This window comes from Trichomonas vaginalis, chromosome III (genome assembly GCF_026262505.1).
Source record: "Trichomonas vaginalis G3 chromosome III, whole genome shotgun sequence".
NCBI classification, from domain to species: Eukaryota; Parabasalia; order Trichomonadida; family Trichomonadidae; genus Trichomonas; species Trichomonas vaginalis.
The window spans coordinates 3,070,054-3,095,825 of NC_067205.1; the positions used below are offsets into that span (position 1 = coordinate 3,070,054).

The following is a 25,772-nucleotide window of genomic DNA, read 5'->3' on the forward strand; positions in this document are numbered from 1 at the left end:
GTTATGTTAAGTACCATTTCGGTATTGATTCATATAAATTTCATATCAAATGGATAGAATCATCTTATAAAAGATATCAGAAATATCAATAAATTCAGTGCCAAATTACGCCGCTCTTCTCAAACAAGTTTACTAACGATCTTATAAAGAGCTGAAAAATCGTTGATAATTTTTGAGCTCAATGTAAACATGTAAACTTCACAAATATTCAGATTGATGTAAGCAACAAAAAATCCAGAATTATGTTTATTATACTATACACAAGCACCAACCATTAATTCATTGAAAATAACCGCTTATTATCAATGCATCGGAAGCCACCTGTCTTGAACGAGTACCTCGATATATTAGAGAAGCACCGTTCATACAAGCTTCACATCCACGCATTGAAGAATGCTCAACCACTAATTGATACAACTCCTGCTGAGCCATGTCCAAGAATGAAATATTATGAAGACAGAAGGATCAAGGAACGTGCTGAGAAAAAGAGAACTGACGAAGAAAACATGAAATATATCAGGGATATTGAATCTCGAAAAACTGCTCGTGGAATCAAAGATAATTGGTTGGATGACTTAAATAAAGAAGACAAAAACACTACAACGGAAGAGCAACAGGAAATGCTAAGAACTTTGCCAACTGCATCTTCGACTCAAGTTGTTTTTGGTCAAAATCAAGATGACGAAGAAACAATCAACCAAATGAGGATGGATAATGGAATGACAGTCATAGACTGCGTCCAAAAGAAACCTCGAAAAGGCACAATCCCTGTTTGTAAGCCTCAAATTGATCCTGTGAAAAATCGTATTAAACATATCGATCACAGCAATAAACCGAAAGAGCCAGATAATCAACTTCGCAATAGTGTTCGCCGCAAAGTTTTAACAAATTCTGACCAAGATACGAACTCGAATGAAATTATTCAAGAACCACAGCCTCCACAGGAGCAAAAACAAAGCCCACAACACCGTCATCGCGCTAGAAGACATACTCGAAATCAGACTCCTCCTCAAAACAACGAAGAATCCGCTTCAGAAGTATTTGCTGAACAACCAAAGAGACAAAATCCAAGATTCAGAAGTATTAACTTAGTTATTGATCCATCATCAATTACAGAGCTGAATATTGAAGCTTCTCCATCATCAGAACCTACAACTCCTCCATCAGCAAATCCACGCAACAAAAACCTCAAGGAAAGTGCATCTGATAAATCAGAAAGCCAAGAAAATGCTACAGACAAGGTAAAAGAAGAGCCCAAAGAAGATCTTTCCCTTGCCAAAATTATTAATGATAAATTTGAACAAAAACCAAAAGAAAAACACGAAAAAGAAGAAGAAAATCAACCAAAAGAGGAAGAGAAGCATGAAAAAGAAGAGCAAATGCATGAAGTCAAAGAGCCAGAGCCTAAAAAGGAAACTCCACCGACTTCACCACGCAAACTCGATTTCTCAGGTACATTCGAAGGATTCAGCGAACCTCCAACACCACGAAAGGACGAAACATCAGGAATACAGATCTTTGACACTCTGAATGAGAGTTTAGAAGACAAAATCATTGTTCCATCGCTTACTGAAGAGAACCAAAGCGAAAGGAAGGAAAGAGAATTCACTGTTCCTCAACAACAACAACAAGAAACTCAACCCCCAGCTCCTGACTTTGAAGATCCAGACTTCTTGGATCCAACTGAGTCAAAGAAATCAATGTACTTCAAATCATTGAACAACTTAGTCATTCCTTCGAATCTCGCTCCGAATGAACAAAAAGAAGAAGAAGAAAAGAAAGAAGAAGAAAAGAAAGAAGAAGAAAAGAAAGAAGAAGAAAAGAAAGAAGAAGAAAAGAAGGAAGAAGAAAAGAAAGAAGAAGAAAAGAAAGAAGAAGAAAAGAAAGAAGAAGAAAAGAAAGAAGAAGAAAAGAAAGAAGAAGAAAAACCACAGCATGGATTATCTCTTACAGATGAAATTAATGAAACTCTTGAACGAAATGAAGAAGTAACTCCATCAGCAGAAAAGAAAGTTGAGGAAGAAAAACCACACGAAAAAGAAGAAGAGAAACAACAAGAAGATTTATCTCTTACTAAAGAAGTAAATGAAGCTCTTGAACAAAATAATGATGACAAGAAAGTGGAAGAAGAGAAACAACCAGAAGAATCATCATTAACGAAAGAAGTAAATGAAGAGGAAGAGCAAAAAGAAGTTTGCCCGCCTGACTTTGAGGATCCAGATTTCTTAGATCCAACAGAATCTAAGAAATCAATGTATTTCAAGTCAGTGAACAACTTAGTAATCCCATCAAACCTCGCTACAAATGAACACAATGAGGAAGAGGAGAAAGCAGAAGAAAGAGATTTTGTTGCTCCTCAAACCGAACAAAAGAAAGAAGAAACTCCTTCAGAGGAAAAGCCACAGGATTTATCTCTCACTAAAGAAGTCAATGAAGCACTTATCAATGCAGGAGAAGAGAAGAAAGATGAACTAGAAAAAACAATTAAAGCAGAAAAGAAGGAAGAAGATGATTTCGAATCAGATGAAGAAAAGAAAGAAGAAAGTTTATCTCTTACAAAAGAAGTCAAAGAAGAGAATAAGGATGATGATTTCGAATCAGATGAAGAAAAGAAAGAAGAAAGTTTATCTCTTACAAAAGAAGTCAAAGAAGAGAATAAGGATGATGATTTCGAATCAGATGAGAAGCCACAAGAAAATAAAGAAGATGAGAAGCCACATCAGTTATCACTTGAAAACGAAATCAAAGAAACACTTGAAAAGAAGGAAGAAGATGACTTTGAATCAGAACCCGAAGAAAAGAAACAAATAGAAGAAGAAAAAGTTATTGCTGCTCCACAAACAGAAGAAAAGAAAGGAAATGATTTTGAACAAGAGGAGAAAGAAGAAAAGAAACAAGAACTTTCTATTGCAAACGAAGTCAAAGATACTCTTAAAGAATATGATTTCGAATCTTCTCCGGAAGGAGAGAAACAAAAAGAAGAAGAAAAGAAAGAAGAACCGGATTTCGAAGAAGACGCATTTGAAATTCCTTCTAAACATGAAGAAGATAACAAACCAGAACTATCTCTGACTAATGAGTTCAAAGAAGCTCTCGATGAAAAGAAAGAAGAGGAGAAACAAAAGGAAGATGACTTCGAATCAGCTCCAGAAGATGAAAAACCAAAAGAAGAAGAAAAGAAAGAAATTGAAGATGATTTCGAACCAGAAGAAAAGAAACCAGAATCTCTTTCTCTATCACGAGAAGTAAATGAAGCACTCGAAAGGGCCGATGACGAAAAGAAAGTCGAAGAAAGAGAATTTGAATCACTAGAAGAAGCAAAGAAAGAGGAAGAATCGAAATCATTTGGTGGCCTTTCTAATCTACTTGAGAAAGCAGTTGAAGAACCTAAACAAAATGAAGAAGATAGGAAAGAAGAAGAACCAAAAGCTGAAGAAAGAGAATTTGAATCACCAGAAGAAGAGAAACAACCAGAAGAACCAAAGAAAGAAGAAGAGGAGGGTAAAGAAGAACGAAAACCATTTGGTGGACTTTCTAATTTGTTACAGAAAGCAGTTGAAGAAGAAAAAACAACAGAAGAAGAAAAAGTTGACGAAAGAGAATTCACTGCTCCAGAAGAAGAAAAGAAGGAAGAAGAAAAGAAGGAAGAAGAAAAGAAGGAAGAAGAAAAGAAGGAAGAAGAAAAGAAGGAAGAAGAAAAGAAGGAAGAAGAAAAGAAGGAAGAAGAAAAGAAGGAAGAAGAAAAGAAGGAAGAAGAAAAGAAGGAAGAAGAACAGTCAAAGACTGAAGAATCTAAACCGTTTGGTGGACTATCTAATTTGTTACAGAAAGCAGTTGAAGAAGAACCTAAACAAGAGGAAGAAAAGAAGGAAGAGCCTGAAGTTGAAGAGAAAGAAGTCGAAACTCCAACAGAAGATAAACAACAAGAAGAACAAAAGAAAGAAGAAGAGAGTAAAGAAGAAGGAAAACCATTTGGTGGATTATCAGATCTCTTACAGCAAGCAACAGAAGAACATAAGCAAGAAGAAGAAGATAAAATTGATGAAAGAGAATTTGAAACTTCTCAATCAGCGGAAAACAAACTAGAAGAAAAACAAGAGGAAGAATCAAAGCAATCTGAAGAATCGAAACCATTTGGTGGACTATCTAATTTGTTACAGAAAGCAACAGAAGAGCATAAACAAGAGGAAGAACATGAATTGTCTGTTCATTCAGAAGAAGAGCAAATTGAAAAAAGGGAATTCAAAGCTCCTTCTGAAGAAGAAAAACCAAAGAATGAAGAAGATGATGAACATCAACTCTCTGAAGAACATGAGGCAGCAATACACGAAGGAGTTGACAATTTAGCAAAGAACACAGTCGATAGCATTATTTCATCAATTATTGGAAACTTTGATTCAGAGGAAAAACCATTTAATTCAGATCATATAACTCCACATGAATTGACTGAAGAAGACGAAGCCGCGATTCATTCAACAGTTCAAGACTTAGCTGATGGAACAGTCCACTCAGTGCTCTCTTCAGTCATCACTGACGAAGATCCGAAACAGACAGAATTAGACTACAAATCTCTTGTTCCTCAAAACGACGAAATAAAAGAAAGATCAGTTGAACAAATAAATGACGAAGAAGACTTTGATTCCGATGAAGGAATTGAAAACAAAGAAATAGCCAAAGAAACAGTGGAAAATATCGTAAACAATATTATCAATAACATTGAATCAAATGATGAAGAACCAGTTGTAAAAGAACGTTCTGTTGAAAATCAAAAAAGTAACGAAAAAGTTTCCGAAGAAGTGGCCAAAGAAGCAATAGATAACATAATTTCTCACATTATTGAGAATATTGATGAAGAAAAAACATCTTCTGATAAGAAATCATTAGAACCAGAAAAAGTTTCTGATGATGTACCAGATGTTCCTTCAGATGATGAAACAGAGCAAAATACCGAAGAAGGAAAGCCACAAGAGGAACAAAACGAAAAAACTGAGGAAAACCATTCAGAAAAAGTCAATGTAATAGAAGGAGATATACCAGATATTGAGTCGGAACCAGACGAATAAGAAAAATCTACTTTACTTATTGCGTGAGAATTAAAATCTCACACTTTTATGTTTATAATTTAATTTATGGAATAAAAAAATCAAAAATACTTAAATTAAACGTTTTATGTGACAAGTACATCATTATTTCTTGTTTAAAAAGCATTAATTAACAGTCAAAATCTCAATTGTTTTTGGAAATCATCAGTTTTGAACAAAATAGAGTTGAAAAACACTAATTAGTCTAGTACTCTGTTTCTTAAAAGACTAACGAGAAAAAAAAACGGAATTGTAAATTTGCCGATGGAGAACGATAATCGACAATTGAAAATTGTAAATTTTTTTTCCTCAAAAAAAGTCACCTTAATTTCTTAAATAAGAGAAAGATGTCACTCCGAATAGCAAATGGTAAGATTCTATTCGGAACAGTGATGACAGCAATAACAAAAGTTGGAGCTGTTATCATAAATAATGATAATGAAAAAGATAATTGCCCAATTGTTTGGTATGACACACTAAAAGAGCAAGACTCAGAAATGGGAAATATTAAACCATGGCAAGTTGTAAATCGTTTACCAGGAATTAATTATATTTGTAGAAAAGCTCCGTTATTCCGTCTATTAACAAGAATGTCGCGCAAATTACCAGATATATACAATTTCTTTCCTAAAAGTTACGTTTTACCTCAAGAATATTCACAATTTCTAACAGATCGAAAAGATTCAAATAAAAAATACATTTATAAACCTGACAATGGATCCCTTGGCTGTGGAATTGTCATATTAAAACCAGATACCAAGTTCAATTACCAAAATACAGCAGCTGTTATGCAAGAATTTGTTGAATCAGCTTTAATCAATAATACTAAATTCGATTTAAGAATTTATGCTCTAGTTGCATCTATACGTCCTTTGCGTGTCTATGTTTACCGCGATGGAGTCGCCAGGTTCTGTTCTGCGACAAATTCATCAGATTCTGTATTCGGCCAAATAACGAACACTGCTGTGAATAGAACCAATCCGAATCATGTCTCAATTGAACAAATAACTAAGACTGTTACAGAAACTTTTCAAGAATTAGAAAAAGTTACAAATATTCAAAAATTATGGGACAAAATCGACAGAATCATAGTCCTTACAATCATATCGTCACTAAAGATCCTCGAAGCAGCCGAAAAGAAGTACTGTCCTCCGTATCAATTCCAAAGATGTTTCCAATTACTCGGATTTGATATACTTATCAACAGCGATTACGAACCCAAGATCTTAGAAGTCAATTATAGACCTTCCCTTGCATCAGACATTCCAAAAGAAGCCATGTTAAAAATAGATATGTTATCTACCCTTCTTAAAATCGTTACCCCACCAGTTTCTCATATAGAAAAACTCAATACATCGACAAAGGCGCAGCTCGAAGCTCAGTTCATGCCTAAAAAGACACCTCCCGACATTATCCAAGATACCATTCGTCAATCCCAAGGAATTTCACATTACGATTGCATTTACCCTACATCAAATAGCGAGCAAATGACAGAATACAAGAAAGCTATGGAGACAACAGCCACATTAAGTTCGACTATCGATGTTCGCGGAAACATTCCATTTATGGATGTCATGGACAATTCCAAGAAGCAAGATAAGCAACAGCAATCGCAGCTCCAAGCGAAATCAATGGCAGCAGCCAGCATTATTGAAAAAACACCTCTTTCACTGAAAAATTTGATAGAGAAGAAAGTGGAAGAGAAACAATCTCCAAAAAATGCAGAAAGCAAATCCACACTTCCATCTTCAAGACAAGAGAAAAAACCAGTACAGATGAGATCGACAGCAAGTTTAAAATCTTTTCCACAACAAAACAATACAAAACTGCATCAAACTCTGTCGACAAAATCTATATCTCCCTCAGGAAACAACACAAGGCCAACGTCGAAACTGTCGACAGGGAGGGAGAAGCCTCCACCGGTTGTGACGACGCAGCAGAAGAAAAGAATGGTAACAGTGAAACCCTTGCAGAAAGCGAATACTCTCTCGAAGAAACAGATCATCTCTCCAATGGATATTGGGAAGATGCAACATCATCTTGTTTCCCATCATGTTGGTCCTACGACCAGATGGGTTTAATTAGAAATTTCTATTTATTTGTTTTGTAGAAAAAATAATTATTTCATTTCTCTGAATAACAATAATATTATTTAAGCTTTAATATGCTTTTTTTTAAAGATGTCGTTTTGGGGAATACTAGTAGTAGGGTATGACGGGTTTAGTGACCTTTTTTGTAAACGTAAGAATTCATACAATATCGAGCGATTTTGTATCATTTTTTTAACATATGAAGTAAAAAAATGTATGATTCTTACGGTTTTTATTCTTACGTTTTTGAATAAATCAAGATTTAAAAAATTTTCAAAATTGTAAGACATTTACACTCAACCCATACATAATGAAATAAAAAAAATTTTTAAAAATAAATCATTAAAAAATTAACATTAATTTTAAAATAATTTATTTTTTATCTTTTATAAAAGAAGCTATATATAGATGATGTCAGATATTCCGCGATTAATTAATTATTTTTGAAGAACTGAATGGGTTAAACTTCAATTTAAAAATGAAGATTGTGAATTATTAAATCTAGTATATACGAGAGAGTAAAAGATTCACTACCATAATGAAATAAAAAATAAAAAATTTTTAAAAAATAAACTTCTTACGAAAAATTAAAACTTAGTTATGTTTATTATTTTATTTTTTTATTTTGTATGAAATGAGCGTCAAAACTAACGACGTGAAAAAATTAGGATTCACAAACGAGGAAATAGAGGATATATTAGAAGAGGTAGGTTATGCAGTTAACAAATATTATTTAAGAAATTGTCAAAAATTTGCCGAGTTATTAAATGATTTAGATTATGATGGAAAAATGAATAAAGATGATGTTATAAATTTCTTATATCCCACATCTGAAGAAGAAAAACCTAAAGAACCTGATGTTTTCCCTGAATATTATGAAGAACGGATTAAAGATGATGAATACAATGAAATTGAAATTGAAAGACTGGAAAAAATAAGAGATGAAATAGATGAAAAAATTAAGGAATTAAGAGAAGTTGAAAAATATAATGAAAATGAAGTAGAGGGTTTAATGAATATCCCAGCTTCAGAATCGGAAGTACAGAAATCTCATGAAGAAAGATATAAAAATTATGTCTCAGAATCAACACAAAATTTATTAGATGGTGAAATAGACGAAACACTTTCAGAAGAAGGTACTAAATTTATTCGTAAACATAAGTTACAATTTATTGATAATGAAGAATACCCCTGTATCCTACTTTCACCACCTTTAGATTCTGAGAAATTCAAAAAAGCTCTTAAAAACGTGACATATGCAACTAATACGATTAAGAAAGAAGATCATGATATTTACACAAATTATTATTTAAATAAATGCATAGGTGTTGATAAAGTTTTTGATTTATTAGATAAAATATCAAAAGAAACCATTGGAACATATAAAATTTTATGTGATTGTGGTTTCATTATTGAAGATACCAATAATGTTTCATATGAAAGAACAGCACCGAAGGAAGATGAAGTGGAAAGGTCTATACCATTCGTTATTAAGAATATAAAAGATATGAAAACTTATAAACATTATATTTATTCATTTATTTCAGAAAAAATGGAAGCAACCCATAAAACATCTTCTCATCATTTTATAGCTATTCATACATTCCTTTTCAAAGTTGTGAAATTAAATAAGACAGGAATTAGATTTAATGTGTCAGGGTACACATTCTTGAGTAAATTAAAATGTATTCGTCACGTCGCAGATGATAAAAATTTATGTGTTCTTAATTCATTTTATGGGCTTTAAAAAATAAACTTTATTTTTATTTATTTTTTAATTTTTTATTCTTACATAAATGAACAAAAACGGAACAGCTAAAATGAATGATAATCAAATAAGAGCAGAAGGTAGAAGGTTATTTAAACGCTTCTATAACATTCCTGATGGTGTTAATCCTAAAACTCGTAGAAGCTATTTAAATGAAGCAATAGATGCATATGAAGGGTTTGACATTTCATCAGAAAGTGAGAGATTAGCGAGAATGTTAAATGTTAATATTGATTTCTATTATTGTGATCCTCAACCAGAAGACGTGGACATAAATAAGGTAGACTTTCCATTAGTGGAATCAATAATGATAGATCCAGAATTTGAAACAGTAAATATTTTATTAACACAAAGTCCATGTGGAAAACTTCACGCTGACAGAATAACAGACGTTGAAGCACTCACCGGCTATAAAGTTTGTCCATATTGTAAAGAAGAAGTTTATTCTATCCGTGATGATCCAGAAAGGAAAAACCAAAGAAGATTTTTAAAGCATTGTGAGAAATGTAAAGAAAATAATGGAAGATTAATTCAAGACGTTCAATTGCAAAAGACCCAGCAACCATATGCACCACATATTACGAAACAGAAGATATATCAGTGGTTATTAGCTCATAATTGCAGAAATATTATAAACCGACACGATATTATATTACTTTTGACTTTGAAACATTAGAGACTAAAGAAGAATTACAACTTTCTGAGTGTGCAACTTTGAACGCTTACTTAAAACCATTCATGGTATCATCAACGGTTAAATTAAATGATAAAACATATACGAGGAATTTTTGTTTAACTTCGAGTGATTCTTTTATTTCTGATTGGATTGAGTTTTTATTTTCAACCTGTTCATTAGTTGTTGAATCAAATATTGAACAATATGAAGAATTATTGAAGCCGCAAACGGTGGGGACTTTGTCCCATACATTAAATGAAAAACAGAAGGAAGCATTTAAAGAACTTCTAGATGAGGAATTCAATAAAGTGAATATCATAGGTTTTAATTCGGGAAAGTTTGATTTAAATTTAATTCTTCGTGATTTAAACACTGCAAAATGGAAAATAAAATCAATGCTGGGTTCATCTTCACAATTTAAGCAAATCATTGTAAAGAAAACAAACGTTCCATATGAATTGAGATTTATTGACATCAGAAATTATATAGCGGGTGGGACATTAGACCAATTCACTCGTAATTTCGGAAACAATAAATCACGTGTTAAATCCTTTTTCCCATATCAATTCATCACGTGGGAAAATTACGAAGAAGAATTATATAAAGTGGAACCATTCACGAAAGATTCATTTTATTCAGCATTAACTCAAGAAACTATATCAGATAGTGATTATCAAATATATCTCAATGATGCTAAAAACTTTAAGAATAGATTAGAATATTTTATTCATTATTGCAATAAAGATGTTGAAATTATGATTGACCCAATCGATAAAATTATTGAAGAAACATTTGTTTATAAAATTGACATGCTTCATAATCTTTCTTTATCATCGAATGCTTCAATGATTCGTTACGCTTTAGCATATAAAGACTTTAATCCTAATGAAAAATATCCTGAGGAAGAGATAGAATCAAGTTTTGAATTAACGAAAAAGTATTGGAAATATAAAATTGAATCATATAAGAAACAAGATGAAAAAGCAGAAAGAGATACTAAAAATAATGTTTCAATGGATGATTTTCAATACTATCACGATTTAATCCTTTCATCTAAATGCAAAATGTGTGGTAAAGCGTTTACATATGCAAATAAACCAACATTAGATAGAATCGATAATGAAAAACCACATACCAAAGAAAATTGTCAGTTAATGTGTTGTTATTGCAATGTCGTAAAATCAAATAAAGATGAAGATTCAACGTTTAAGAATCAATTTAAGAAATCACGCATTAAAAAATAATTTACCAATGACTTTAGATTCAGTTGAAGCTTATCACATTCTCCGTAATGGAATTACTGTTGGTCTATCAAATGTTCAACATAGAGTAAATCTTAAAGGAATCACGCACATTAATAAACTTTCATATAGTCCAGAAACTAAAACTGTATCAAATGAGGACACTTCAACATCATGACTCATTTCGTTGGTGTTGATTTTAATTCATTATATCCTTCATCATTTTCATCTAATCCTCATGATTTCATTCAATATACTGACCATAAAATGTATATGCCGGGAAGATTGAATGGTGTTATCATTTGTGATCCAGCAACAAAGAAAGCAAAAGCACTGGGAATAATTAAGAAGAAAAATACTTTATTCGTGGCTGAAGTAAAGGGTCACATTGATGAAAAATACATTAATGATTACATAAACTTTTTACCGATAATAAGAAACTTAGATATTATCACAGATGAAAAACAATTGGCAGTTTTATGTATAATTACATGAAATCAAACAATTTACCAGTTGACCAGAAACAGAGGAAATTAACTCAGTTAGCATCAACACACAACCAATATCAACCATTTTCTTCTTATTATCTTTGGTATCTAATCGACAGATTTCATTTTATCATCGATGATATTCAATCAATTTTAACATTTACGAAAAACACTTGTTTTAATGAATTTGCGAACAAATTTATGAACGAAAGACAAAAGGCTGAATTAGAAGGAAATAAAGGAAAAAGTTTATTTTGCAAGATTTCACTTAATGGATCATATGGTTACGATGCAATGAATACACAAAATTACGCAAAGACTAAAATCATAAATGCACAGAAGGCACGCGTTGCATGTATGTCAAATAAGTTTAAAAACATAAGAGAAATAGGTGAGGATACATATCAAGTGATGCTTAAAGATAGATTTTATAGATGTGATACATGTTTACAAGAGGCATTCTTCACTTTAGATAACGCAAAATACTGGTATTTAGTTTTCATTTATTATTTTATGTATAAATGCATGGATGTTAATCGTTTTCATTTCATTGAAGGTGATCCTGATTCATCTTATTGGGCAATCGCTGGCGACCCAAATCTTCCTAACACTCAAGCATTTCAAGCAATTGTTACCGATAAACAATTTTATGATAAAAACATTTTCAAATTCGCACCTTTTGATTTCTTCTGTTTTGATGAGAAATTTAAACCTAAATTAAAGAATAAAGCTGAAGAAAAAGCACATGAGAAGAAGTTATTGGGCTTAGCAATTGAGAAACAGGGTGATAACAGGTTGCTTTATGTCCTAAGTGTTATACATCATTCAACGGTTCAATTGATGGAAGTGATTTTAAAAAGATTGCACAAAAAATGAAAGGTGTTAGTTTACGACAAAATAAACAATTAACACCTAAAAATTATTTGGATATAATAAATGATAAAGTGATATTTGATGGTCAGAATATTAATTTACAACTTAAAAACAGGTCAATGACTCGCTTAACAATCGGTAAGACTGCATTAACAGGAGCACACACTAAGGCTGTATGTTGTGAAAATGGATGTTGTATGCCATTTATTTAATACAATTTAAAATTTTATTCTTAATGAAATGCCACAGAAGAGACAAAAGGAACCGTTAATGATGCGATTCAATATGTAAATAATGGTTTTGATACTATGATTCAAAGGGGCGGGCGCCCTTAAAACACTTATTTTATTTTTATATAAATGGATGACGTATATTTAAAAAATTTAATTTATAATTTAGTATTTAATCAAAATTTTCTTAGTTATTGTGAATTAAAATCATATCTCCAAAAACATAATAACAATATAACGGGTGATGATATGGAATATTATTATCAGTATTATAAAAATGAAATTTTGAAATTTCATGATGAAATAATTTCTAAAATTAAAGACAAAATTAAAAATAATGAATATACAAAGGGAAAAACTAAATCACAACTTAAACGGCTGAAAGATTTCAAAAATAAAGTATTAACAGAAGAAGATATTGATGAATTATATAAATTATATAATCCTGAGCCACAAAAACCAAAGGAACAAAAACAAAAGGTGCAAAACGCCCAGGTCCTTCAGACCATAAATGAAGCACAAGCTTTAATTTATGATTCATTAGTTAAACCATATTCAGCCCGACTTTTAAATGAAGATCAACTTTTGGAATTCATCCTTCAACATAAACTCGAAGCGGGAAAGTATATCAAACCTTTATATACAGCATATTTAAAACAAATGAATAGAATATATCCAGAATTAATGACGGGAGGAATGAATTCCAAAACTTCATCATCCAAAATCAAAGCAGATAAAATTAAACCACTTGCAACACCAAAACCTCCAACGGTAGTACCTCCTCCTTCAGTTAATCCTTCATCATCCAAAATCAAAGCAGATAAAATTAAACCACTTGCAACACCAAAACCTCCAACGGTAGTACCTCCTCCTTCAGTTAATCCTTCATCATTCACTTTATTATATCCATTTCAAACATTAAAGAAGCAAAAAGATTTTAAAAAGGATTTCAAGATATTAAATAAACCAACTGACCCAAAAATTCAACCGTTAAAGGAAAAATTTAGTCGCCCTTCATTTGCTCCATATCCATATTCATACGAAATCGATCATTTAGAATATTCAAAAGGAAACGTTACTTATTTATTTGCCATTAACATTAACACTAGATATTTATATTGCATTCCAGTGAAAGGGAAAACAGAACAGGAAACAAGAAGAGCTATTCAATACTTACTAGATCATGAAAGAGTAGATAATATAAGGAGTGATGGTGATAAAGGATTTCAGGCAACTATGGCTCATTATTTCCCACAAATTAATTTTTACTTCTCATCTTCTCCATATACGTTTCATAATAAAATAGTTGATGCGGTAATGAGAACTCTTAGAGATGCGTTAGGGGTTAACGGTCAGATATACTGGGATGGAAATCATGACTCCATCATACAACAGTTAGTATATTATTACAATAATACATGGCATAGAACTATAAACATGAAACCAGTGGAAATGAAAAATGATATTTCAAAAGAATGGGGATATATTAGAAAGCAAATGGAAAGGTTAAATGATGTTAAACGTGAACAAATTAATTCGGGGCTCATGAATTTTAAACAAGGGGATAAAGTTTTGATTCATCTCGATTATGGAAAAACTGATAAATCAATGACAAAAAGAAGACGAAGATTTGACACAATAGCTGAATTTGTTAGATATATTAACGGCAATGCATTAGTTGAGGTTAACAATAAATTAATAGAAATTCCGATTTATTTTATTACTCCATTATATTTAAATAATATTTAATTTTTTTATTTCGTAAGAAATGAGTGACAACGAAGCATCCAAGAGTCCTGATTCAATTAAGATTCAGAGTCCAGACGATGAATATAAAAAGAAACTAAACAGAATTAAATCAAAAATATGCTATTACAAAAAGAAGCCGCAATGCGGTGGGGCTGATGCCCATAAAACTAATGGAACTGAAAACGATAAAGAGAGGAAAGAAATAATCGAAAAATTAGAAACTTACCGTTCAATCCTTAAACTGGGTGAAGCAAAAATAAAAGAATTTAATAGAATAAATAAATTGATTGGAAGAGATGAATTTAATAAAGATGAATTTTTAAACTCAATCCAAATTTAATTTTTATTCCTCTTCGACAACGTCTCTTCGAGACGCCGAACCCTTCTGGGTTCTTCTTTCCATCATTACTGCATAACCGCATCTTCTCGGTTTTCGTGGTTTGTTGTTTTTAATTCGTTCTTGCATCATTTTTATCATTTCCTCCCTTGTTATGATTCGTGGTAAATTTTGAGCTTGTGGGGTATCCATTTATATAAAAATAAAATTTTGTTATCAGTTATTTTATCGTTAATGGTTTTCAGGTTATTCAATAATTAATTATTTTTGAAGAACTGAAGGTGTCACTACGTCACCATGTCACCAGGTTAATTAACTTCTCTTAAAAAATGAGACAACATGACATTTTGACAACACAGGTACGAAAGGAGGAAGGCATTTATGAATTATTTTTGAAGAACTGAAGGTGTCACTACGTCACCATGTCACCAGGTTAATTAACTTCTCTTAAAAAATGAGACAACATGACATTTTGACAACACAGGTACGAAAGGAGGAAGGCATTTATGAATTATTTTTGAAGAACTGAAGGTGTCACTACGTCACCATGTCACCAGGTTAATTAACTTCTCTTAAAAAATGAGACAACATGACATTTTGACAACACAGGTACGAAAGGAGGAAGGCATTTATGAATTATTTTTGAAGAACTGAAGGTGTCACTACGTCACCATGTCACCAGGTTAATTAACTTCTCTTAAAAAATGAGACAACATGACATTTTGACAACACAGCTGGATTAATGCAAAAATAAATTCCAATCATACTTTATAAAGCTTCATTTACAGGTATTTCATCGTCAGTAAATGAATCCTCATTATCGTTTGGTTCAACCTGTTTATATAATCCTTTCATTTCTTCTTTCAAAACATAACACCATGTTTGTTTACCATCTATTCTTCTCTGTTTCCTATCACATTTATCCTTAATGCTCATTTGGAAATTCTTGTCTTTCATGTCTGATGGTTTGCAGAATAGAGCATTTTTACACGTCATACCTGCACACAATTCATCATAATGTGTATTTATCCATACATCTAAAGGATTTGTTGATAATTCAATTAAATCTTGTTTGGCTTCAGTCATCGGAATGATTCGTACATTAAATGATGAAAGGTCATATTGCATAAAATACGTCAGTAAATTATCATAAAATTCCTTTGTGCATGAATCCATTAAATTCTTGAAGTAATCAAATTGACCCTTAAATTTACCATTAACTCTTAAAACTACGTATCTTCTGTCTCCAACTTCAATTTTGACAGGGTAGACGTTATTAGTTACCAAAATGAAATTGGCAACATTCTGAGCAGTTCTTCTGGGTTGATTCTTTTTCATTAATTCTAATCTCATTATCCGTAATAATTGATTTCAAAGCGTTGAAGTTTGCGAGTCTATCTTCACCAACATTCTGAGTTCATTAAGTACAAGAAACATTTTATTCTCACTACTGAATTGAAATTACCCGTTAGCTCACTTATTTCGGTAATGTTTTTACATGAATAACCGGCGAGAAGTTCAGAAATAATGTCTGTAAATCTGTTTTTACCTGTTCCCTGAAGTCCTTTCAAAATAATTGCTGTTTCATTCTTGATTCCAGGATGTTGAATCATCGATGCAATCCAGCCGAGAAGGTATTTATACACTTCATCGTTATTATCACAAATGGCTTCTTTAATGAAATTCATAAACATCTCAATTTTTGAGTAATCAGGCTTTTCGAGAATGTTGTATTTATAACCCTGAAACGTTGAGAAAACATCTGGGGAATCAGATTTAAAGCAACACCCTTAACGGTTAATGAGGATAATTGATTTAGTAGTACATCCCATGCTGTTATTGTTTTAACCTTCTTCTTTAAATAATTTAATCATTTTGAGTGACTCTTTCATGTTTGATTGAAGAACGAATGATATTTGATTCATTTTGTCGTGAATGTTGTAATCTTTCTGAATGAAGTATTTGTTTCCACAATCTACAAAACGGATTACACGTGATAAATCCTCAATTACTTCAGAACTGTTTTTATACTGATGATTTTCAGCCTTGCGTCTAATATCTGTTATCAAAAACGAGTCATCAAGTTTTATATCAAATGTTATTTTTGGCTTACGTAATAAAGGTAAAACATATTCATCATAATATTCCTTTTGATATGGTTTTAGAATCTTCACTAAAACAAATGGAGAAGTCATTAAATGAGCATATCTACTACGTGCTTTTTCAAAATTACTTTTTGCATTTTCAGTTAAATTGCAGAAGTTATAAACGTTATCGTATGCTTCATTAATTAAATGATTAGGTAACGAATTAATTGCTTGAAACAGTGTGAATAATGTAACTTCTTTTTCTAAATTCATGTTTCCACCATCATTATGTACTTCAAAATCACTAATGCCATCAACTATGCTCTGGGCAAGTTTATCGTCAATGTTTACATCTTTGTTTTCATTCATGATAGTCTTTATTTCTTCGTTCTTCTGTTCAAATCTTACCTTAATATTCAAATCATTTAATATATCGTTTACTGTTCTGGTTATGGTCGAGTCGTAACTTCCACGAATGAATGAGTATGTATTGATTGGTTCTGTTGCATTCTTGCGAACTCTTGAATCAGCCATAACTACTAAAGAACGCTTTGAATCATCCATAGAAGTCATTACGTCAATATCATAATCATTGCAGGAATAACATTTAATCATTCTGTTCGAAACTGAATAAAAGAAATTAGTGTTACAATAAATGTGAAGACCTCCTGAAGCGGTTTTAACGATAACATCTTTATCCGAAAGTTTTGATAAAATATCTTTTCTAACTGTTTCTTTAAGTTCATCATTGTATGATTTATTGATATCAACATCTATAATCGTTAAATTTGAAATTTTATTTACTAATAAAGCCATACCAGTTTTCCTTCCTCTTCCTCCATCATGTTTGAAGTAGTTATGTAAATCAATCTTGTTTTCACCAATTCTTTCGTTGAGGGTTTTAGTTTCTGCCACAACTAATTCCTCAGCTAATGAATCAATAACTTTTTCATCAGAAACGATATAGTTGCTGTTGTTGTTTGTTGCCGTCATTTATATAGGAATAAAAAAATAAAAATAATTTTAAAACTAACTTTATTTTTGGACTGCATCGTATTTCCAGGACTGTTGTCAAAATGTCATGTTGTCTCATTTTTAAGAGAAGTTAATTAACCTGGTGACATGGTGACGTAGTGACACTTTCAGTTCTTCAAAAATAATTAATTATTGAATAACCTGAAAACCATTAACGTAAACATTAACGATAAAATATATTTCCAGGACTGTTGTCAAAATGTCATGTTGTCATCATTTTTAAGAGAAGTTAATTAACCTGGTGACATGGTGACGTAGTGACACTTTCAGTTCTTCAAAAATAATTAATTATTGAATAACCTGAAAACCATTAACGATAAAATATATTTCTGCAGTTCATTCGGTACTTCATTACCTAATTAATTACAGACATAAAATATATTTAGTTCATTCGGTAAGCCTTGACCCAAAGGTCTGGGCTCAAACACGTTCATTGAACGCGGTACCATGCAAAGACAGTCATAAATGGTGGCATGTAATCTTCACCCGAGCCTGTTGGATTTGTTGTGAAAGTATGGACATGATTTCCTCCTGGTTCAGTTTGTCGAAAAGTCTTTTTTGTTGAATCGTTATAAGCTGGAGATAAAACATCATAACCAGCTTCATAGTCTGAGTTGTATAATGGGTGGTCTCTTAATGAGTGTCTATGGTCGCCAGAAAAGTTTGTAGTTCCTGTATGCTTATGCGGTGGAAGGTTTGCTTCTTTAATTTTCTTTGAACCACCGGTTTGTTTTGAAGAGTTAGCACAGTATAAGAATTTGTTTACAATCTGTTCCCAAGTACCGAAACCCAGAACTGTTGCGGGATTTGTTGAATTCATTGATGTATAAATAGAGCCTATAGGATATAATGTTTGAAGTATTTCAGTCTTTAATGTTTGAAGCTCTGTTTTATCTGCTTTCTTCTCTAACTCATCGTTAACATAAGTTTTATCTGCTTTAAGGTCTAAACATCCTGAAACCCATCCTGTATCAGCTTTAACTTTAAAAGTCTCCGATGTCCATTCATGATACCATTCAACCTTTTCTTTAATTTCATTATCTTTTTCATCAACATAAGTTTTATCTGCTTTAAGGTCTAAACATCCTGAAACCCATCCTGTATCAGCTTTAACTTTAAAAGTCTCCGATGTCCATTCATGATACCATTCACCTTTTCTTTAATTTTCATTATCTTTTTCATCAACATAAGTTTTATCTGCTTAAGTCTAAACATCCTGAAAACCTCCTGTATCAGTTTAACTTTAAAAGTCTCCGATGTCCATTCATGATACCATTCAACTTTTCTTTAATTTCATTATCTTTTCATCAACATAAACCAAATTTGCCTTCTTATTTAATTCAGTATTAACTTTTTCCTTTCTGCTTTCTTCTCTAACTTACTATCTCACATATTCCTTATCCACCTTCTTCATTATGTCATTTAGGAACCTTCTATGAATTCCTCATTTAAATTAAATCTTCCAATCTTCAAAACTTTAGGAAATGCATTTAATGCGTAATATCTCTGTTCTTCTGGTGGAATTGATGTTATATTATCGTTATACCTTTAATTTTTGAATTCATAAATAAAATTTCTTTTATATTTGATATCACCGCACCACCTTTGCAAACGAATTCGAAATGGTCATTTTTCAATACTTAAATCTCCAAATCTCCATATTTCAACCTTTGCGTTTGTTCTGCCGTCTTTGAATTATATGCATATGTGGCATATGTATATGGTCTGAAGGACCTGGGTGCTTTGCGCCTTAAGTTGCTGTTGTTTAATCATTTATTACAATTTAAAAATAAATATTTAATCCGTTATCTCATCAGCTATTTTCTCTATTTGAAATTGCATATTTCATTCATAAATTCTAAATCACAATCAAATAGGTCAGTTATTCTAAATTTAATATTTGATAAATCTTTTGAATGAAGAATAAATGAATTCCGGATAATTGAAACGGATATGATAAAGAAAATGTGTTTAAGTTGATGGATAAAATGTTTTGTATTGATGGGTAAAGTTGTGGTCTAATGTTTGATGTGAAAATCTCATTGGGGTATTAACTTTATCACATTTGATTAAAATGAAATTGGAACCAGTGTCAGAATACAAAACATCCCCAACATCTTTTTCAAAATTTAATATCCCCAACAATGAACGAAGATGAGGAGTACAAAAATTTAATTTTCAGCGGAAATTTAATAAGGTTATTTATTTCATCAAGTTCAAAAAGTTTATCAGGTTTTGATTTAAAATTTTCTTCATACCATACGATAAATGATTCATTTAAATAACTTAAAATCATGTTAATATCCCATTTCGCTATCACATTATTTATATACATATCATACGTTTTTTCATGGTCATCTTTAATAAATGATATATAATCTGAAGGGTCTAAAAGAATGGGATTAAATTTACCACTCACAGAAACGAGAGTAACATTATAAATTCCGCTAACTGTTAAATTTAATTCTCAGTTATTATTCGAAATAATATTGATAATTGACATTTTTATTACGAATAAAAATATGGTAAAGCGTTATTTTCCAGTGATAAATAAAACTAGAATAAGATTACCTCAAGAATTCATAAATTCAACGAATAAGAAATTCATTCATGTTATAAATTTTAGTGTTTTCAGAAAATATGAGTCAGTGTCATATTCATCAACAGGTTATATTTCACTTCATTCAAATTTAGTTCAATCAAAACCCTATAATGACCATTTCATAAGATTTTCAGATGGTATTAAAAATGTAATTGATAGATTAAAATATGAACAGATTGACAATATCGAATTTTTGGAATTTTGGTTTAAATATCCCGATGGAAAAAAGATTGAAGTTAAAGATAAAGCTGATACTATAACAAAAACAATTACAATGACCAATCCGGATAGTGGGGAACAAAAGAAATAAAACAAACGATAGAAACTGGTGAAAGGTCAATTATTATTGATTATGATTCAAAGGATTATTATTCGATAATGTTAATGCTTGAATATTAAATAGCCTTAACAAAGAATTTTTCAAGTGATATTTTATATTCATCAACTATTTTATTATAAATATCATTATATGTTAAATGAAGTTCAGTTGTTGTTCCGTTCTTTGATATCTTAATTGTGCTAATATCCTTTATAGGATTTATTTTTGCAACTGTTCCGCAGCATGAAACCTCATCATCTATGAAAAATTGAATCTTAACGTCTGAATCTTGAACATCACAAAGAATGGCGATAATGTGAATTAATGATTCATAAGGTAAAATAATTAAACCGGATTGATCAATTAAATTTATTATTGAATCATAATTATTAATTATTATATCACGGTAAATTTTCATTAATTCAGAATTAATGTCTATTTTATATGGGTTCTCGATGTTTGATGAAAGAGGCGGGGGGTATGTTGGATAAGTGGGAATTTCAACAGGTTCTTTACCGGGTTCAGATAAAATGATTGGGTCTCCATCTTCTTTATTTTGCTCCTCCTCATTCTTCGGTAAGTCACGAGTTAATAAATTTGGTTGAGTTGCTGACCTTGTTAATTCAGGGCTAACATTAACTTTAACATTTTGAATAATTCGTGATTTATCATCATTTACGTTATAACCAACCGTAATCTCTGCTTTTGCGTTAGTGTTCTTTTGACTAGTGAAACGTCTTCTCATTTATAATCGAATAAAAAAATATATTTAAACTTTTATTTTGCTGGAACTTTTGAATCTATTATTCCCTGTATTTGTTCTTGAAGTTGATTTTTAGCTGTTTCATTGTAATTAATAGACCTAATATATTCATTAATTGCATTCTTATAATCACCTGATTTCTCAAATTTTCTTTTATCTGATTCCTTAACTAAATCATAAGTTAAACCTCGTTGCTGATATAATGGTTTCTTAATTAAATCTTTGAATGCTTGAGATAAAGCACCTGATGCAATTCTTGCTACGATAATTGGTTGGAATTGATGCTTAAGTTCATCTTTAACATTTGCGAAAACTGGATCGAATAAAGCAACTTTAAAGAATTTCTTAGCTGAAATTTCGGGTCTAATATTTGCATATTTACCATCAAACTGGTTAGAATATCGTGGTAATCCATCCGGTCCCTCTTCAATAGCATTTAATTCTTCATTGAAATAAGAATATGGATTACCACGGTATGAATTAATTGGACCATTTTCACCTTCTCCAATGTATTGTTTAACAGCTTTTCCATTTTCATCAAATTGCATAGGATAACGTTCATTATATGCTTTACGTTTAGGATAATCAGTTATAGTTAATTTGTAACCATTTATGACTTTAATATTACCTTGACCATCAGTAATGAAAACTTCATTTATACCATCAGGTTTTCCATTTGGACCCGTAATGTCTGCTTCGTGTGTTTCCCAATTTGGACCTTGACGTTTGGCATATGCTTGAGCTTCTGGTAATATTAAAACGTTTCTCATTTGTTTAACATCTTTTTGAAGACCAGCAACAATATGAACTAATTCTTTCATTCCATCGGGAACTTTCATAGTTCTATTATATGCACCCTTTTTGTTTGTTCCTTGTTTTAATGGAACCTGTAGAAGATTTGCCATTTCAGTCATGTTTAATTATAAATAAAAAATAAAAATTAATTATAAAAAGTTAATCAAATTTAACACTTCCTTTATTTAAATCAACTATTATTTTTCCATGTTCACCTAATTGCTGATATTGTGTGTAAAGTTCATTAATGCTCATTGGTAAATTCACTTGATAAAGCATAACGTTCAACTGTTGACGACTAAACCCACTGAAAATGAAAAGGGTTGATAGATTTGATTTAATGTTTGTGCTTAATGCTTTGAAGTATTGAACAGCCATAAAGAATGAACACTGAATGTGTCGACATTGAGTTAATAACTGATTAAAATATGATTTCTCATTTGTTATTAGTTTTGATTTCACTGCATCATCTAGAAAAATGAGTGAATGCAAAAATTCTCTATCAAAATTTGAAATAGAAAGTGTTTCAAATAATTCATCCCGTTGTTTATCAATAATTTTATCCTCTAATCCTTGCTTCTTGATTGTATTATATAATTCTTTATACATTAAAAAGTTTTTTAAATAATCTTCTGCTTCTTCTTGTGATAAATAAATAATTGGAATTTTGATTAAATGCTTTAAAGATTCAAATATATCATCTGAAGGTGAACCTGAACGGTTGATATAAATTAACACGTGTGAATAGGGGGAAGTGTTAGCAATAATGATAATTTGTTTTAATATCGTTAATGTTTTACCTTTATTTTGTTTACCAATTGCTGCAGTGATTGAATTTAAATAACATTCAGAATATGGAATTTTCATTAATTTTTCCTTAGATAGAGCATTTCTATTATCACTCAATGCTTCATTAATCATATCATCTATGTATGTATTATATACTCCTGCTAATTCTTCATAAGGAGTGGATGAATTTAAATCCATTTAATCAAAAATAAATTTATAATTTTAAACATTTCTATTCATCAATATTTCATCATATGAACTTCTATACTGTGGTGGTGTACCTGTTAGATGATATTTCAAACCTTCATCCGGTGTCCATGTCCAATATGTAGTCCTAGTAAACCAAACCTGAGGAGGATTTGTCACCTTTGAACAGTAAGTGTCATTTTTACCCTGAATGATTGGATAAGCTTTCACTTGTACTGTAACTTGTGAGTTGAAAGTTTCTAATCCATCAAAGAATATACCCGCTCCATCACGTTGAACTGGAATAGTGCATAAGAATGAAGTTTGGTCTTTCCATGTTCTAGCTAATGGCGTGCCATCATCTGCATTCAGTGGTCTAGTTAATGAGTCCTCGTATTCTTCCGTGCATTCATTCACCCCATCTAAATCAGAAGCTTGAAGCATACGTGTAAAGAATATGTCACCCACTGTGGTCATCGCTTGATCGGGGAAGTTTCTGGAATCTATAGTGACCTGAAGACCTCGAAGCATTGGATTTTCTAAAACTGTTCTTTGCATTGCATTCTTCTGAAATGCTAACACAACATCTGTAACATTATGACGAGCGTATGAGAAATCTGAGCTAATACCTTCAGGAGTGATGCAACCTCCATTTATTGAACGAACGTCAATATGTTGAGCTGGAATCATGAATGGATCTTCCTTACTGAATAAACGTGGTATTGCTTTAACCGATTCTTCAATTAAACCGTATCCTGGTGTAATGCATTTATCCTCTAAAACTTCCATCTTTGTGCATGAAATAATAACGTCATCAACTGTTGCGTCAGCAGATGTAGCGGCTAAGCTTGTAATTAATTTGGCAGGAAGTCCGATTTGTTGGAATTTGCGATCATATTTATAAACATGATTCATAATCTTTTCATAATTTTCATCAGTTATCTTTTCATAAACGTAATTTTGTAAATCAGCAACTCTTAACGGGTCAACCTGACAAAATACTAAAGTATCCCTGAAAACATAATATTTAAGAATGATATCACCAAATGATTTAGGATAATCATCGAACGCCTGAAATGCTAACAAATCATTTACCGGAATAATCATATCAAAAGTGACATCAACTTCTTCATTTGCGTTCTTGAAAACTTCTGAAGGGTCAATATATTTACCACATACTGAGTTATCATATTTTTGAACATTATTATATAACGAATGAACAAACTTTTTAACTTTCCTTTCTGATTTTGGTTTATATGTTGCAAATGCGAAAGATTCACGGACGCAATCCATCTGAAGATAACCGGCATCACCTCTTTCGGTTTCTACTTCTAATTGTTTAAAGTTTTGATTTGATGATTTGTAACCAACGAATAAACGCATGCATTTAAAAGCGGCATCACATGTGAAAGCTTTATTTGAAACTAGAGTTGCTTTAACTTTGCGTTTAATATATGTGTCACCTAATTGGTTCACATCATGAGCTGGATTTGTAATTCTTAAATGAGTTTGTTTATCATCAAAATATGGAGCATCAGAGTCATAGCATGAACTTTCAAGTTCTCTATAATATCTTCTACCGTCATTCTTTGCGAATATTTCATTTATCTTTTCGAATGAATGAAACACATTTCCATTAATCGGTTTAGTGTTTGGCACCAAATAGTTAGTCGTCATTTATTAATAAATAAAAAATCAAAAATAAAAGATGAAAATGAATTTTTAATTTTAATGAAATAATCAACTATGGCTGCAGGTATATTTAAGAAACTGTGGGATAAAGTAAAAAGAGGAGCGAGTAAAGTTTGGGAAACATTGAAGAAGGGAGCAAATTGGATATTTAAGAATAAAGAAGCAATTAGTGACATTGCTGAATCAATAACACCAAAAGCTGTCCCAATAAGAGAAGTTTTAAATAAAGGAGAAAAAGTTTATCAAAGACTACAACCGATACTAAGATAAAAATAATTTTAAGCCGCTAAGCGGTGAGATGATCCATAGGATCTCATATTTATTTTTCCACTATCTACCTCCTATTTTATTAAGTATTCCTTCAGCTATTCCACCAACTGCGTTACCTGCTTGTGCTCCCATCGCCGGATTACCTGCTTTAGTACCTAATACTCCACCTATGATAGTTCCTGCCGTTTTCGCTACTGGTGCCAAAAAGTTTGCAACGGATTTAATAATCTTTTTATAAACCCAACCAGCAGCTTTCTTAATTCCATCCCATAATTTTTTAAAGAATCCTGCCGCCATTTCTGATTTAATATTAATTAAAAAATATATTTCATCACTTATATTCTAATTTTTATTTAATGATAAATGAAACCGATTTTAAAAATAAATGAAACAGAGGAGGAAGAAATAAATGAAAGTGAAAATGTTCAACAAAAAATAAACGTTGTTAAACCAATTACTGAAATAAAATTTTTTTCATCTGTTGAAGAATTTAATGACTATTATGCTAATAATAAAAAATTATTTGAAGAATTGACAACGTGTAAATTGAATAAAATGTTTAAAGTTGATGGATTCAAAATTTCAAAAATAAAAGGAGTGATTAGTTTGAAATCTATTCCTCAATCAAGAATCACCTCATTAATGAAAATTGATGATTTAACAAAAAGAATAGAAGAGATTGAAGAAAGAATGAATCAAAT

General features: G+C 31.3%; 14 protein-coding genes and 2 pseudogenes across 16 annotated transcripts, besides 1 other annotated feature; 9 read left to right on the forward strand and 7 right to left on the reverse strand.

Moving 5' to 3' along the window:
• Positions 1–244: 244 nt before the first annotated feature.
• Positions 245–5,131, forward strand: TVAGG3_0631560 (nuclear chaperone required for maturation and nuclear export of pre-60s ribosome subunits; the record flags this gene model as incomplete). Its single annotated transcript, XM_001327873.1, has 1 exon — positions 306–5,063. One exon carries the CDS (start codon positions 306–308, stop codon positions 5,061–5,063), a length of 4,758 nt encoding a protein of 1,585 aa, XP_001327908.1.
• Positions 5,132–5,397: 266 nt separating this feature from the next.
• Positions 5,398–7,472, forward strand: TVAGG3_0631570 (positive regulation of cilium movement; the record flags this gene model as incomplete). Its single annotated transcript, XM_001327874.1, has 1 exon — positions 5,474–7,162. The coding sequence occupies one exon, from the start codon at positions 5,474–5,476 to the stop codon at positions 7,160–7,162; it is 1,689 nt and encodes a 562-aa protein (XP_001327909.1).
• A 333-nt stretch (positions 7,473–7,805) lies between these two features.
• On the forward strand, positions 7,806–8,918 carry TVAGG3_0631580 (uncharacterized protein; the record flags this gene model as incomplete). Its single annotated transcript, XM_051240835.1, has 1 exon — positions 7,806–8,918. The coding sequence occupies one exon, from the start codon at positions 7,806–7,808 to the stop codon at positions 8,916–8,918; it is 1,113 nt and encodes a 370-aa protein (XP_051087422.1).
• A 49-nt stretch (positions 8,919–8,967) lies between these two features.
• Positions 8,968–9,615, forward strand: TVAGG3_0631590 (uncharacterized protein; the record flags this gene model as incomplete). The annotated part of the gene is made up of 1 exon (XM_051240836.1): positions 8,968–9,615. The coding sequence occupies one exon, from the start codon at positions 8,968–8,970 to the stop codon at positions 9,613–9,615; it is 648 nt and encodes a 215-aa protein (XP_051087423.1).
• A 395-nt stretch (positions 9,616–10,010) lies between these two features.
• On the forward strand, positions 10,011–11,351 carry TVAGG3_0631600 (annotated as a pseudogene). The gene has a single exon. A coding segment is annotated over exon 1 (1,341 nt).
• Positions 11,352–11,545: 194 nt separating this feature from the next.
• Positions 11,546–12,220, forward strand: TVAGG3_0631610 (DNA/RNA polymerases family; the record flags this gene model as incomplete). The annotated part of the gene is made up of 1 exon (XM_051240837.1): positions 11,546–12,220. One exon carries the CDS (start codon positions 11,546–11,548, stop codon positions 12,218–12,220), a length of 675 nt encoding a protein of 224 aa, XP_051087424.1.
• Positions 12,221–12,576: 356 nt separating this feature from the next.
• TVAGG3_0631630 (integrase core domain containing protein family) lies at positions 12,577–14,196 on the forward strand (the record flags this gene model as incomplete). The annotated part of the gene is made up of 1 exon (XM_051240838.1): positions 12,577–14,196. The coding sequence occupies one exon, from the start codon at positions 12,577–12,579 to the stop codon at positions 14,194–14,196; it is 1,620 nt and encodes a 539-aa protein (XP_051087425.1).
• Positions 12,577–23,721: a mobile genetic element.
• Positions 14,216–14,536, forward strand: TVAGG3_0631650 (uncharacterized protein; the record flags this gene model as incomplete). Its single annotated transcript, XM_001327875.1, has 1 exon — positions 14,216–14,536. The coding sequence occupies one exon, from the start codon at positions 14,216–14,218 to the stop codon at positions 14,534–14,536; it is 321 nt and encodes a 106-aa protein (XP_001327910.1).
• Positions 15,302–16,227, reverse strand: TVAGG3_0631660 (annotated as a pseudogene). The gene has a single exon. A coding segment is annotated over exon 1 (926 nt).
• Positions 16,565–17,613, reverse strand: TVAGG3_0631670 (Prim-pol domain family; the record flags this gene model as incomplete). Its single annotated transcript, XM_051240839.1, has 1 exon — positions 16,565–17,613. A coding segment is annotated over one exon (1,049 nt), but the record flags the coding sequence as incomplete, so codon positions are not given.
• Positions 18,086–18,475, reverse strand: TVAGG3_0631680 (keratin-associated protein family; the record flags this gene model as incomplete). Its single annotated transcript, XM_051240840.1, has 1 exon — positions 18,086–18,475. One exon carries the CDS (start codon positions 18,473–18,475, stop codon positions 18,086–18,088), a length of 390 nt encoding a protein of 129 aa, XP_051087427.1.
• TVAGG3_0631690 (uncharacterized protein) lies at positions 20,653–21,321 on the reverse strand (the record flags this gene model as incomplete). Its single annotated transcript, XM_001327876.1, has 1 exon — positions 20,653–21,321. One exon carries the CDS (start codon positions 21,319–21,321, stop codon positions 20,653–20,655), a length of 669 nt encoding a protein of 222 aa, XP_001327911.1.
• TVAGG3_0631700 (uncharacterized protein) lies at positions 21,354–22,253 on the reverse strand (the record flags this gene model as incomplete). Its single annotated transcript, XM_051240841.1, has 1 exon — positions 21,354–22,253. One exon carries the CDS (start codon positions 22,251–22,253, stop codon positions 21,354–21,356), a length of 900 nt encoding a protein of 299 aa, XP_051087428.1.
• TVAGG3_0631710 (uncharacterized protein) lies at positions 22,294–23,121 on the reverse strand (the record flags this gene model as incomplete). The annotated part of the gene is made up of 1 exon (XM_001327877.1): positions 22,294–23,121. The coding sequence occupies one exon, from the start codon at positions 23,119–23,121 to the stop codon at positions 22,294–22,296; it is 828 nt and encodes a 275-aa protein (XP_001327912.1).
• A 1,134-nt stretch (positions 23,722–24,855) lies between the features above and the next one.
• Positions 24,856–25,071, forward strand: TVAGG3_0631720 (uncharacterized protein; the record flags this gene model as incomplete). The annotated part of the gene is made up of 1 exon (XM_001327878.1): positions 24,856–25,071. One exon carries the CDS (start codon positions 24,856–24,858, stop codon positions 25,069–25,071), a length of 216 nt encoding a protein of 71 aa, XP_001327913.1.
• A 60-nt stretch (positions 25,072–25,131) lies between these two features.
• Positions 25,132–25,368, reverse strand: TVAGG3_0631730 (uncharacterized protein; the record flags this gene model as incomplete). The annotated part of the gene is made up of 1 exon (XM_001327879.1): positions 25,132–25,368. One exon carries the CDS (start codon positions 25,366–25,368, stop codon positions 25,132–25,134), a length of 237 nt encoding a protein of 78 aa, XP_001327914.1.
• Between the last annotated feature and the right edge of the window lie 404 nt (positions 25,369–25,772).